At 35.0% G+C, this 14,741-nt stretch overlaps 1 protein-coding gene across 6 annotated transcripts; it reads left to right on the top strand.

Annotated features, from left to right (window-relative positions):
• Positions 1 to 252: 252 nt before the first annotated feature.
• On the top strand, positions 253 to 14,654 carry LOC107224829 (tyrosine-protein kinase transmembrane receptor Ror2). 6 transcript variants are annotated; one of them, XM_046738395.1, is made up of 7 exons: positions 253 to 675; positions 768 to 1,548; positions 1,628 to 1,818; positions 3,778 to 4,039; positions 4,383 to 4,625; positions 5,045 to 5,232; positions 6,376 to 14,654. In XM_046738395.1, exons 2-7 carry the CDS (start codon positions 1,488 to 1,490, stop codon positions 7,375 to 7,377), a joined length of 1,947 nt encoding a protein of 648 aa, XP_046594351.1. In that variant the 5' UTR covers positions 253 to 675; positions 768 to 1,487; the 3' UTR covers positions 7,378 to 14,654. The 6 variants fall into 6 exon arrangements, with proteins under 6 accessions (XP_046594351.1, XP_046594349.1, XP_046594352.1 ...); XM_046738393.1 differs by having other exon boundaries at positions 763 to 1,548; XM_046738396.1 differs by having other exon boundaries at positions 253 to 702; positions 1,067 to 1,548.
• Positions 14,655 to 14,741: the final 87 nt, after the last annotated feature.

Below are 14,741 nucleotides of genomic sequence, written 5' to 3'. Positions count from 1 at the left end.
GTCGCGATCACGGTCTTATAGGTATACAGGTCTGGAAACTCCTATGCTGGGAGCCACGATTATTCGTGTCGCTTAGCGAGTGCAAATTTCGATTCTAGCGGCACCACCAGTTGTCACTGCGGTCTAGTTAGCAGGATAACAATAACCTCATAAATACGATGAGTGAGCGTGAGTGAGCGAATACCCATATACATATATGCGAATGCCACGGCTTGTCTGGACCCCCCCCCGGCCCCACCAAAGCTGTTGATAAGATCGCAACGAATCTAGTGGCGACTAATGAACACAAAAATTGCTTCAATAAGCGACATACCCCCTCTAATGGAGTTTCCAGACCTGTATATCAATATAAGACCGTGGTCGCGATGCTAAAATCTCGAAATATAATAACTACCCAGAACTTCGGATAGGTGGCGCATCGGACGAATTTTCCGAAGCAGATATAGGTATACATCATGGTCATCGCACACTCTGTGTACTCAGAGACACTCAGTGTATAGGAAATACGCAGCTATGCTCAAGTCTACGGTAACACATGATGACAGAAGGCAAGGTGTGATCTTGCGCATCGATCTCTAAAAACCAATCGTGTCCCGCACTATGCCCGCACCCAACCAAAGCCATCTTGGATGTTCAACCAATCGCATTCGGGATCATTCGGCGCTCCTTTTGAAGGTGGAAATCTCCACGCATAGAATTATGGTACATTTATTTTTCAAAGATGGCTTCCATTGGGTTCATAACCAAATATGGTTTGCGCAGAACAGATCGAAAATGCTTCGACCGGAGGAACACACCATATTTTTTTACATCATGGCTAAACCCACCCAGACCCGGTAAACTGTTACGAAAATCAACCCAGGGCAACAGTCTTTATAAATCTACAGTAAACGAAATCTGTGCTGGAAATATGCATCTAGAATCTATAAACCGATAAGCCTAGAAGTTTTTCCGTATTAAAAAAAAAAAATTTGTAAATATAGTGCGGGAGAAACTTCATCCATAATCTGTATGCTCGCCCACCTGTTCCACGAAAATAAAACAAATCGGAATTTTGACTTTTCAGAAACACATGAAGTTGCTATTTGTAACCTTATTTAAAATGAACTATGTCAGAACCACAGTGTCGACTGATCATTGTACGAACTGGCAATGGAATAACAGAAACACCTAATAAATTAAACACCTATGGAAACAATAATTAGTCATTGACGAACCAAGTGCAACATTACTTGTTTGGCTAGAACAAACCCCACTTTGAAAGATAATTACACGTACTAACAAGGAATCAAAGTAAACATAAACACTAATTAAATAGTCCCTGCATTATGATAAAAAAAAGGTGTTTTCAAAGGCCGATAACCATCCTTGATTTTCTCTTCTGACTTGTCGAAGAAATTATAACCCAATTAAAAATGTGATTAATTCGTCGAAAATACAGACGTGCTGACTACGCGAAAAATTTTGACGTTTCATAATCAATCGCGATGGTGTTTTTGCAAATTTTCTGTTTCTTCATAACCCTCCAACTGTCGTCAGCAGAAAATAGTAAGTATTGAGATATATACTCGAGCAATATTGGAACTTTTTTCAAGTTACTCCGCTAAAATATTTTTACGTTCTACAGATTCCAGTATGAAGGGTTACTGCGCACCTTACAATGGGAAAATTTGTAAAAAATATTTGACTGGTATAGGACAAGTTTGGTTCAATGATTCGGATGGAAATAATGGAGGCTGGCTGAATGAAAAGATTACGACTGGCTTATGGACAGATTTAATCAAAACACTTATTGAACCTTGTCGTTCGGCTGCAGAGGTTTAGTATATTCCTTAATATTTATAACATTTTATAAATTTTCCTTAGCATCTTTTGACGAGGCTAAATACAACTTTAAGCCAATTTATTTCATTTCTGTCATGCCTTGGACTTTTGAAACTCTGTAGTTTTCATTGTATATGAATGTCTGATCGATCTTTTTTGATACATAATGAAAAGATAAGTCACCGTAATATTCAGTCATAAGTTCATATTGTGTTCTCATAGCTAGATTAACAAGTTTTATTCATACCACAAGAGCTTGATATGGTAACACAGTATTATTAGTCATTTGAGATTTCGATCAAGCTTAATCGAGCAAAACTCCAGGCATCCAGTTTTTGATACGAAAAATTAATTTTGTTGTAAAATATTCATCAATTCCAAGCTCGTGAAATTCATTTATAAGAATAGATTATTATGCTTGTAAATAATGTGAACATTGTATTTAAATGAAATTAACATAGCAAGCAACTGCGAATTTTGTCACTGTCGATATCGAGGGCAAAAAGAATCCATTCCTTCATGAACTGGGACTGTTATATAATTCTGAAATGGAGAACAGATCATTCCAGAATAAATATTGACTGTATTACTTTCTGCAAAAACAACTTGTATGAAGATTGTGAAAGTGCAAGAATCACTCTTGCAATTCAACTTATCGCAGTTGAGTTTCTATATACAATTTAGTGTTGTTGGAAAGTCAGAGGAAACTTAAGAGATTTGGTCTTTATAGTGCAGTTGAAAGAGATGTTGACAACTGATAGTTTCCAATTTTGACTCTGAAATAAAAATGTTCAAGATCATGTTCCTTATTGGCTGAGCTTAAAATTGACTGCTACTGTGCAAAATTGAAAGTGACGTCTACTGTACGACAGGCAATACAGGAAAAATTCTATCAGGATGATGGCAGTATTTAAAACAAGCGAGAAAAACAGCTTATGATGCAAATTATACTGGTATCAGATACCCATTTAGGAGTTAGAAAAGCAAGAAGCATGGCAGAGAACGTTTTCATATTAAATCATGTAATAATTGAGTAGTATAGAATAATAAATGTAGTAAAGTCTAACATGCTGTGTTCCTGAAAAGAGGGAGAAAGGCAAAACAAGAGCTTAGATGTCGAAAAGAGAACATATAGAAGAAGTTAAGGATTTCAAATACTTAGGGTACACATAACATGCATTCTGATCGATTGTATCTACTTAACTAGTATGTATTGGTAGCAGACGATGGAGGCTACCTTGAGTCAGTCAGAATCCAGCACGTTATGTGTACCTGTTCAAGAGGAATAAGAAAGGGATTAGTCGTATCAGAGAATTGACGAGGAAAGGGAATGTATTGGTGTCCGAGGTTTGATACAGAGGTAATTTAAAGATAGCTACTGTAGAAGAAAGATGCTCTTTAAATACCCAGTCGTATTAGTAATAATGTATAGCGCAAAAGTATGGAGATTCAAGGGACAAAAGGGGATAGAGAAGGTCCAACTAAATCGTACAAAGTGGACACTAGGTCCGGGCTGTAGAAGATAAGAATACACATGAGAAAAAGAGTGATAAGATTCAAGAAGACAGCACAGAAAGCCGATAACAAGGAACTTTTAAATGAATGCATCACTTAAAGAGAAAATGCAGCAATGATGGGGGTGAGGGCAAGGGAGGAGTACTTAAATAGAAATGGCTGGACGCAAGAGGGTATAAGGCAAGGAGGGACAGTTGAAAGAGAAGTGTTAGAGAGAATCGAGAGGAAAGATGCAGACAAATAGTTGCAGCGGTAAAGTGGAAGAATAAATAAGTTAAGGTATGATAGGAAATATTGACACATAACGACGAAGGTAATGTCAGGCGGAATACCTTGGTAAATCAGTTACCAAAGATAACTTGAAGACTATGGTAAGATGGAGATGAGGGAATGAGGAAAAGGCTGAATATTTGAATAACGTTGAATATTTCATTTTAGAAACTACTATGCATGTATGCATTCCCACAATGTGTCGACTCCGTGGGTTTGCCGCTTTGTTACGAAGACTGCATGGCAGTACGGCAACAGTTTTGTTTGGTGAACTGGGCCATGATAGAAGAACATAAAAAAAGGGCAAGCTATATCAGGTCCAGAGGGCATTTCACCCTTCCAGACTGTGAGAGCTTACCCAGGATTAGCAAAGGTCCACAAACGTGTTCAAATGCCTCTTTAACAGACATGAATACTGAACTTATCACTCGTACGTTGAAGGATATATTTTTCATTCTGATTATATGCAGCTAGTTTCAAAATACATTCCACAACTGGTTCATTAAAGCTTGTTATTTGAAATTTCAATTTACGTTCAAAGAAAGTCTATAGACCCTTGTTTCGTAACTGCTCGGAAAAAGCATGCAATATATTTCTTGTGTGGTAAAATTCATTCATTCATAAGTGTATCGTCTATGTGTATTACTGCGCTACTTAGTATAATTGTGGTATCAGATTTCTTTTGCGAAAGTTTTAAAGCAGCTTTGTCTGATTGAAACGTTGAAATTTGGATTAGCTAGATTTTTATGAAGATACTAGTAACCATTTTTCAGGTGACTGCGTGATAGGTAATGGACGTTTTTACCTTGGATTTGTAAACAAGACAAAATCCGGACTAGATTGTCAATCATGGGCCATACAAGAGCCTCACAGTCACGATAGACCTCCGGATGTTTTTCCACAACTTCAAAATGCCGAAAACTATTGCAGAAATGCCGGCGGGGATGAACCGATGCCCTGGTGCTATACAATGGATCCAAATGTTCGCTGGGAGCTCTGCGATATACCGATTTGTGGTATGATATTTAAAAAAAGTAACAGTTAGATAATGTTAATCGAAAAACTTAGTGTCTACCAATATGTTAATCAGGCACCAAACCGACAAGTTGAGGCTTGAACTCGGTACAGCTACACCTTGTTAAGGTTTCCTGCAGTTATTTTTTTGCTTCTCTGGTAAATGCAGGTGTTTCTATTAAATATTTAAGATAGCTGCAGACGCATAATGATGGTCACCAAGCCATCCCCTCTGTTGTATGAGGATAAACGCTATTGGGAATGGCGGGTGTTAGGTAGTGATTACGATTATTGTTATCATAATGTTTCTCAATAGGTTTACGAATAGAAAGATAATTAAGGGTCATTTCCATATGGATTTGGCTAGTCCGAGCAATTGAAATTTAGAATGGGACATTTTTAAAATCTATTCATGTTTTAGCCAACTCCACAGAGGTTACAATGGAAATTGATCTCGAAGACTTGACGATGGAAGCGTTTTTCACACCAAGATTAATACTGATACTGTCGTCAATAGGATTCGTTTGTATTCTTGTACTTCTTCTATCGATACTACTGTGCCAAAGACTGCAGAAACAGCATCATGGCTATAATCCTACAGAAACACAGGTAACTATCAAACATTTGATATAGATAGCATGACGCCTTTACATTGAAACATTATGAAAAATATTCAGTTTGTTTGGTAAAGAACCATTGGTACAAAAAATTCAAATTCTATTTCTTAGAATTCACTTCAAAGTATTGAAAAAACTAATATGATCGGAGTAGCGTAAAATTTTTCACTATTTATACCATTTCGTCACTATTCAAGTAAAAATCACGTTACTTACATTAAGTTACTTATACCCGTGAAATGTGTTTGCTCTTATAATTGGCAGTTTAAAAAGACAGTTCAATTTAATGAGTGAACATTCCCAATCATCGCTTTGAAATGAAGAAACTTTGTAGGCGTGTGAAAAAGTACCAAATATAAAACACTTCTTTTTTTATATCGGCGAAATTTTGGTTTTACAATATTTTTCCCATTCAAAAGAAGACAAGGAGAAGTAATGGACCGAGTTCCACTAACCTCAAGAAGGCGGGGAAAGAGGGGCGCAGAGGGAGGAAGTAAGGACGTGGGCCCGTCTTTCCCCGCCACTTCCCAACTCCCAAACAATACTATACAAAATTTACCAATCCTATTAAATTTCGGAGTACATAGTTTGTAATATTATTCAGTAATTCATCCTTTCTCATTTCTTTTTCAATTTCTCGAGCTGTAATTAGAGTTAACTCTCATTCGATGTAATTGACCGCACCACAGCCTTGTTCAAGTATGGGTGTATTATCATGGATAGACAGTCTTGACAATGCGTTATATAATTGTGTGTTCGATGGAAAAAAGGGTCTTAAAATCGATTTGAAAAGCAACGACTACTATGATTTTTTTTAAATATCTACTATTTTATAAAGTTTTAACCGATTGCACTTGGTCTGCACACAGTGCAGATCCCATGCTTTATTGCCCTCGTTACTGGTCAAAGACTAACGATATTGCTTTTGGTGCAAACTGAGTGTTACCAATTTAAAAACGCTGTTGATGTTCCACGTCTATTCTGAAATAGCAACTTATATGAATTTGGCTAAGTGAGAAGAACGCCTGGTAAAAACTTTATTTTTTAATAATCGTTCACAACTACCTTAGTGAAACATTTCGAATAGAGTGTTTGACAGCTGACAGCTCATTCAGAAATGTATTTTTAATCTTAGGAAGTGAATATCGATCTGGACAAATTGCCGAGCAACGACGCTTATCATCACACAGGGGCACAGCTAAATCCGAAATTAGAGAAATTAGAATTTCCCAGGAACAATATTATATATGTCAGGGACTTGGGTCAGGGAGCATTTGGTCGTGTATTCCAAGCGAAAGCACCAGGACTTGTGTCCGAAGAAGAATTCACGAATGTAGCGGTGAAAATGTTGAAGGATGAAGCCTCGGATGATTTGTTGGTAGACTTCGAGCGAGAAGCTTGTTTGCTAGCGGAGTTTGACCACCCAAATATCGTCAAACTACTTGGAGTCTGTGCGATAGGGCGTCCAATGTGTTTGCTATTTGAGTACATGGGGAGAGGTGATCTGAATGAATTTTTAAGATCATGTTCCCCGGGAAATTACATAGTTAGAAGCATTGAAAACGACTCTTTTAGAGATATGAGATTGTCTCATATGAATCTTATTATGATAGCCATACAAGTTGCATCTGGCATGGTGTATTTGTCGGACAGAAAATTTGTGCATCGTGATCTAGCGACGAGAAATTGTTTGATCAATGATCAAATGGTTGTTAAAATAGCGGATTTTGGTTTATCGCAAAAGATTTATCTACAGGATTATTACAAGGGTGATGAACAAGATGCTATTCCTGTAAGATGGATGCCACTTGAGAGTATATTGTATAATAAATATACGATAGAGACTGATATTTGGGCTTTCGCTGTATGCTTGTGGGAGATTTTCAGTTTTGCTCTTCAACCTTACTACGGAATGACCCACGAGGAGGTGGTTAAATATATCAAAGACGGCCACGTACTTCAATGTCCGGATAACACACCTCAGCCAATTTATGAACTCATGAAACTTTGTTGGAATAAAAAACCTTCCGATAGACCAACATTTAGAATGATTTATCAAACACTGAGCGGTATAAAACATGATATGGAAATTCCGAACGACAAATGTGGCAGCAATTCGTTAGATAACAATGTTTGAAAATTTTACAATTTCAGTCAATCGATCAACACTCTCTTGTACATTCAACTGTAAGGTCAATTATATCGGAAAAAGTCACCAATAACAAAAAAATCGAGACGTTTTAAGTTTCCAAAAAAAAATCGAAACAACTCACAGCTTATTTCCTTCTTCTACAGTCCGTTCTGTTCGTACGGGCTTGTAAGCGTTTTCACTCGTTCAAAATATTTCATGCCAAGTACGTTTCAAGCAATGATGTAACTATGTATGAATTAATACTTTCGGATGCTGCCCTTAAATTTGTAAAGCAAAGAGGTTCGAGTAACAACTCATCTTTCTTTACTAACTAAACCAATTTCATTTACATCTTCTCGTTTAATACCAACCCTTTCGTAAATAATGGTTGGCTAAAGTTGGAATAAACCAACCTGTAAAAAGAAAGCGAAGACTCATTTTCTAATAACGTGACTGTTCTTGAATATATCTATACTGCAACGAATTTTTATACCATTGGTTAGCGATTTGATATAATTTTTCTCCAATAATATGTTGTAAACATGTGTCAGTTGAATTAAAAGTAAACAAGCTTCTGCTCAGATGCTAAACGAATCGGTTGTCGATTTTTCCAGCTTCGACTGCATAAAATAACCTTTGACCTTCATCAGATTTTTTCTTCAAGTCATTCAGATGTTGATTTTATCTGGGTCTTTATAACACAACATTTTGAAGTCCGGTATCTCAAATTAGGATTACTAAGTAAGGAAAGAGAAATTTTGTAATGTACAGCTTTGGTCAAAGTTTCTAACTTACATTAGGTCCAAAGTTACTGTCCAAAGAACTTTCAGATTTTCAAAGATTCACGAATAAAATCCCAAAGAAATTCTGGATGGTTATTTAACCAATTCGGCGAAGGTCGGGGCAAAAGCTTGTTCAATTTCGCTCGGACTGACCTACTTTCGTTTTATCGATCTGAATAGTAGTTTATTAGTGTATTGTTCTGGATGTATCGAGTAATTCTTACACTAGTCCTTGTTGAAAACTAAAATTTGTGCCTACGTATTATTCAAATTTCAAATTGGCTTTAAAAGTTTTCATTAGTTATAGTGGCCATCGGAATTATGAACCTATAATAAAAAGAAGTAACGATACCAACAAAAATTTTGCATTTTTTCTGGTGCGAGATGGAACTAAACAAGGTGCCGAAAGTCCTAGAAAACCGGGAATAGTCGGCGAATTTTAGATTTTTCTTTTTACGGGAAAAGTCACGATAAGGTCGGGAAATTTTATTTGAGTAAAATTGTTATCACCCCGTTGAATTCTATTACTATCTTCTGTTCCTCCAATCTACGAAGACTGAAAAACAGGATCTGTATTTAATACTATTTTTAATATATTTTTTCACTCGTTTTCAACCGTCTGCTCATTAAAATACTGCGTTATGAATTATGGAACATATACTAATGCTTTGTTTAATGATATGGCAATCTAATTGAATTTACCATGGTTTGTAACAATGTCGTGAAGTAATTACTTAACTTCGTAAAGTTCGTGTAAATCGAAATTTTTAGCCATGGATATGGTTAAAGAAAAGTGTTTAATATCATACAAAGGCCGTGGAGTCTCATTCCAGTCAAGTATGTTCAAAGAATTTTGAAAGAATTGAATTCAATACTGTGAGGTTTCGAATAACGAGTAGTATGGTGTACCTTAAAATATTGATTAAAATTACCAGTAAAGGTTGATCTATATTTTAACTTCATGAAACAGGACATATTGGGGATCAAATTTTGAAGTATAAAGTCACCTTCATTAAATGCAAGTTTTACTTATCCTCAGCACAATATCGTTACTGCTAATATTTGCTGTGTATAACTAGTTGAATATGGTACGGCAATTTATTTATTGTACAGGTTGCATCATTAGGTACGAAATCTCATTTTTTACATAGAAAATTCCGATTTAGAATTCTATTTCAGAATCTGTACTTGAAATTAGGACATTAATTGAAAGTTACAATGTTTTGAATCTCATTCGGATTCATTTTGATTATCTTAGTCACTCGAGTAGTGCGTAACTAGAGATTAATATTCAAAGTTTCACCGTAAACTAATGTAGATACAGAGAAGAAAAGCTTAGGCGAAGTTATATTTTCACAAGGTACGAAATATTAATGAAGAATGTTAGGGACCTTTAAATGGCAAAAATCTCGAGTTAGCCCTTGAAAATTATTCATGTACATTTCGACTGAATATTCAGAATTAATAAGCCTAGTTTGCAGCACTTGTTAACCAGAAGCTTATATGCTTTTGCATACATACTTGTACGAACTATACGTGACAATATTTTCAATCGCCACGTTCAGGCTATCTAGCGCATGTTCGCAGGAGTGCGAAATTGATTTCATTTGAGTCATCACCAATCCTTTTCAAGCATCACTATAATTTTAGAATTAAAAGAAAACGGGGTATTATTTAATTGTTGGTATGAATAGGTTAAAAGTAACATACTGTTTGTGATTTATGTATATTATTAACGTTGAGTAGCTATATTCTGTTAATTAAAGAGAGCCAATCACTAAGTAGAATTAGGGCGGATTCCCAACTCTTATTCTCAGCTCACCAAAAAAGTGGGACCAATTTCGTTCACGGAGTTGGGTAGTATTTAAATTTTCGTATTCAAATTGGCGCATGTGATTTTTAGGCAGGTAAATATTTCCAAAGTTATTGAACGGAATAATGTTCTTAAATTGCACGGATGTGTTCGAATACGACAGCATCATCCAGGCATACGAGGATCGAAGAGCGCCCGTGTAACAATTTATCTATTATTTACCTAGTTCGAATAATTAAGTTTCAGATTGTTACGAGTTCTATAAATTCCAAGGTTAAATTTTAGTACGTGAATCCTGCAGCTCCAATTAAATTAATTGTTATTGGGTCGTACGAACAATGCCAAGTATATCGGTTTGCTTCATTCATTCAATTGCTTCCTATTGAACGAGAGGACTTCGATTCGACAGAAATTAGTGTTAACGTTTAATAGTACTATAGAACCGTTTCTACGGAAAAATATCTTAAATATTCTGTAGATTTGTTTCAAATAACAAACTGAAACAACTACAACATTCACTATGTCAATTTCATTTTTTTGAATGGGTCCTCTCTCTTTTGAATGTGTTATCAAACAAGAGGTTTTCTTAATAAAGGGTCAATTGAAAGCTTTAATTCGTTCGGAATAATGGAGCAGAAGCAGTTGCTTCTTACACTCGTGAGTCCCATATTCGAACACTAGGGTGTTTCACATTCAAATAATTTTTGATCGAACCTATGAGCGCATGCAAAAAATGCTTATTTCTGATCTAAAAAGAAGCCCTAAAAAGACTGAGCACTGTAGGACCAGTTTCAGTGTGTGCGAGATTATTTTTCTGAAACAATGAAAAATGATATTACCACCCTTTTCTCATGTACTATCTCTTTTATAGTTTACCAAAAAATAATTATAGCTCAAAAAGATTACCGAAAGCGAATTACCGAGAAATGCTTATACAGAAGGGTTGCAGTAATGCATTTCTTTGTAAAACATGAAAGATAATATTATAAAAATAAAAATATAAAAAATTCTTTGCGGCCCTTTTACATCGGCACTTTTCTGTACTCCGCGTATCCGCATTCGCCGACGCACTCTACTGTCATAAAAATTGATACTTTGTGTACGGAAAACACGCATGAAAAAACGCGTGGAACATGCTCACGCTGTATAAAATCGTTCTCGCACTCCATGAAACTGGTTCTACAGTGCTCGGTCTTTTTGAAACTTTTTTGAGACCAGCGCCGGTAGAAAAATCGAAATTTCTTTGAACGTGAAACACCCTATTCGACACGTTGAATCAATATCAAAGTATCATTCCAAAGACTGTCCTATATTACCATTTCACAGTATTCTTTCGTTAACACGCACAATATATAGGTAATATAAATTATTCTAGATGTATCCGATGTTTAATGAATAGATTTTTACGTCTAGTGACAGAATTAATTTGGGAAAAGATAACAAGTAATATAAGGTTCATGTGTTATGTGTAAAATTTCCAATGTTGTTTAACTTACGTATATTTTAATGCACACATGTAAGTTGTTGGAAGTATACAGATGTACTAATACACCTATAAATTAGATTGAATTGATTGATTGACATTATAAAGGCCCATTTATTACGTGCATATGGGGAATTCCACATGAAGTCGGCCACCTCCTGATCTCGACACATTCGATTTTGATTCTCTTTTAGCATGAAATTTTGTTTTCTGTGTACGCATTTTTACTCTTTCGTCTGAAAACAGATCAGCGTGAAGTTGATAAACATAGTTGATAATTTGGACTTTGATGTTTTTTAAAAAATTTCGATTCTTTATCAAAAGAACCGTGAAAATGAGAATCCTGTTGTCGTTCCGGTTGACAAAATGCGAATAATTAAAAAAAAAAAAGATACGTGAAATATTTATTGCCAATTGCACCCTAATGTTTTTACATATTGTATATATGTGTCAGTTATACGAGCAACAAAATAGCATCACATGTGGGGCTGTCCACGTTAATCCATCCTATCTTCAGACCTCATCACCTATGATATTTTTCCCTTCAGGAACGTTTATGTACTGTGCTAAAAGACTGTGATTTCTTATGGATTATAATGTGTTCAAAATTTTTCACTTTCTTCTCAACCGTTATATCGCAGGAACTATATGCGCTCATCGTACAATGAAAAATCGAGTATAAAAACTTTGAAAATTGAATAAACTTTCTGATAGAAAATATTTCAATATTTTCAACAAATCCAAAACTCATATTCTTAAAAAATTGAAAATAAGATCATTTTTCTGCCAAAGTTGGTCCATTCTTACTTCTCATCTTTCACGCGGATTCCTTGATTCATCCGAAAAGTACAACAAAAAGTCGCTTTTTCTATTAAGTCGAATTAATTGCCTTGGAGAAAAAAAATTGGCGTCGTGCGTTTTTAAGTTATAACTCACACCTCACAATCCACACTAGTGATCCTACATAAAGCAAAATAAACTGACGTCAATACATCACAAAACATATGGATGTGGCTTGTAACATTTACATTCCGTAACAACCACGTTTGCCCAAACATATATTATGCACACGTATCCATGTAAAAGTTAATATACTTATACGGGATATTTCTCCAATCAGTAGCTCACAATCAGACCTCAAAAAATCATATTTGTAATTAATCAGATTAATCTGATGCACAAATTATTGCACGATTACGTTTGACTTTGAATAAAAAAAAAAAAAAAAACTGATTAGGTATAGCGTTTTGTTGTGTTCGAAAGCGTTTCTTTAACCGAATTCTCTACGGTTTACGGACAATAGAGTAATTTAATAATAAACACGTTAGAAACTCACAAGTTTTTCACAAATTTGAAACAACATACATGTGTTATGTAATATTTTACAATTACGGGTAAATCATAGCAATGTCAGAATTTTGAAATAACCAAAATGTTGAAATTTCTTTAGATGTTCGTAAAAGTTGGGAACAGATAAATGTTATAAATGACAGAAACTAAAACTAAATTTCATTAAGTTATTCGGTAATGTGATACAACCTCATATTTCGTTAGTTTCAAATCTGAACACAAAATATCAAGAGATTCTCAAATACGTTAAAATTTGAAAACCGGTGCGTTCTGTGAAGAAATATTTCATGAAACGAAATATGTCTTTAAACATTTATTCAACACTCGTAAGCCTTTGGAGTTCTTTCGAAAAGGTCACTTGGAAAACAGAACTACTTGATACTGGGGGGTGCGCGGTATTTCTGTATCTCTTTCCTAGAAATGTATCGGTATGGGAACCGGTTATCAACGGCGATACCGAAGTATCGAGATTCCGGTATATGCCATAATATCGTAAAATCGATAGATACCGACATATTGAAGGTTCGGTAAATCCCGCAATACAGCAAAACCGGTATATACGCAATATTGAGATTCGGTAGATAGTTGATGATGTATTATTGTAAATATATATATATATATATATATATATATATATATATATATATATATATATGTATGTATATATCCGCTGGATACGAATACCAAATACCGAAACTCAAAATCAAACCCTCGTACATGCTGGACCGTATAAACTCTACGAGACATAAGTTTGCAAAACGTAAAATTATAAGACGTAAGTTATGAACGTGAGAAAATATATAATACACGTTAAGGCTGCCAGCAAAATATTTGTGTTAATAGTTCAGGTTCTTTGTGACAACGAAGATAATTAATAGTTTGTTTTTTTTTGCATAAATTTGATTTATTTAATACTCCAGCCGTTCCATTTTCAACTCATAACACACTCTGTTTGTTTCGTTCGTGAGTATTTAGATTGTCAGTATTTAGTACAGTTTAATACAGATTTTTCTCAGTCTTTCCCAACAATATTTGTCGATTCGAGCTAGCCTACAGAAATATAGATCTTTCAGAATTAACCGAAATTTTTGATTCTTGGTATTTATCGAAATTTTGCTTATGGGATAATGCACCGAAATTTCGATGCTTCGGGATTTATGAAAATATCGGTACTCCGGTTAACCGAATACGAAATCCGTACCTAAATTCGATCAATAATTCTCAATACCGTGCACTCCTTGATACCGTACTCGATTATATTGCTACAACAGACTGTCCAACCAAGTACAATATTACTTATATTTTTTACGCTTCTTGTATTGAAAACTAAACAAATGCTCAACTATACCTTACATTGAATGATATATCCGAAATAATGTTACACTTTGATACTACGGTTGAAATCTGACAAGTATATTGATGTTTGAGATGTACTGTACATATGAAATTGATAGTTAAGGTATCAAAAATGGGCTGAGCTACGCTTGGAGATCGGTAATTTGAAGTACTAATCGATGATTTGCAACAATTTATACGAACAATAAATAATTGACCGTGTAATACTTGTGGTTTTCAAATTCTTACTGTACTCAATACATTGCAGTTAAGTAATGTTAGTGGCGATGCATTATTGCACTTTTTGCCAGCGACCAACGAGCCAATAATTCTGGATGTTGTATTACAATGTATTAATATTAACGGTTATGTAAGTCTATATATTATTATGAATGTAGTCTCTATACTGAATTTTATATATACCATTATCTCTTAATATGTAAAAATGTTGCGTGCTATTGCATTAATGACACAACGGATTATTGCTGTGTACAAGTTTTGTATGAAATAAAAATCAATTTCCTATTTTCGACATCTTTTTTTTCGCGGTAAACGGAGAAACGGTCAGCACTGAGTAAATTGTCGTGACATCCCAACGGGCTCGGCC

Source organism: Neodiprion lecontei, chromosome 4 (assembly GCF_021901455.1).
Source record: "Neodiprion lecontei isolate iyNeoLeco1 chromosome 4, iyNeoLeco1.1, whole genome shotgun sequence".
NCBI classification, from domain to species: Eukaryota; Metazoa; Arthropoda; class Insecta; order Hymenoptera; family Diprionidae; genus Neodiprion; species Neodiprion lecontei.
Note: the sequence above shows the minus strand (reverse complement) of the source record. Positions and strands in the feature narration are given on the sequence as shown.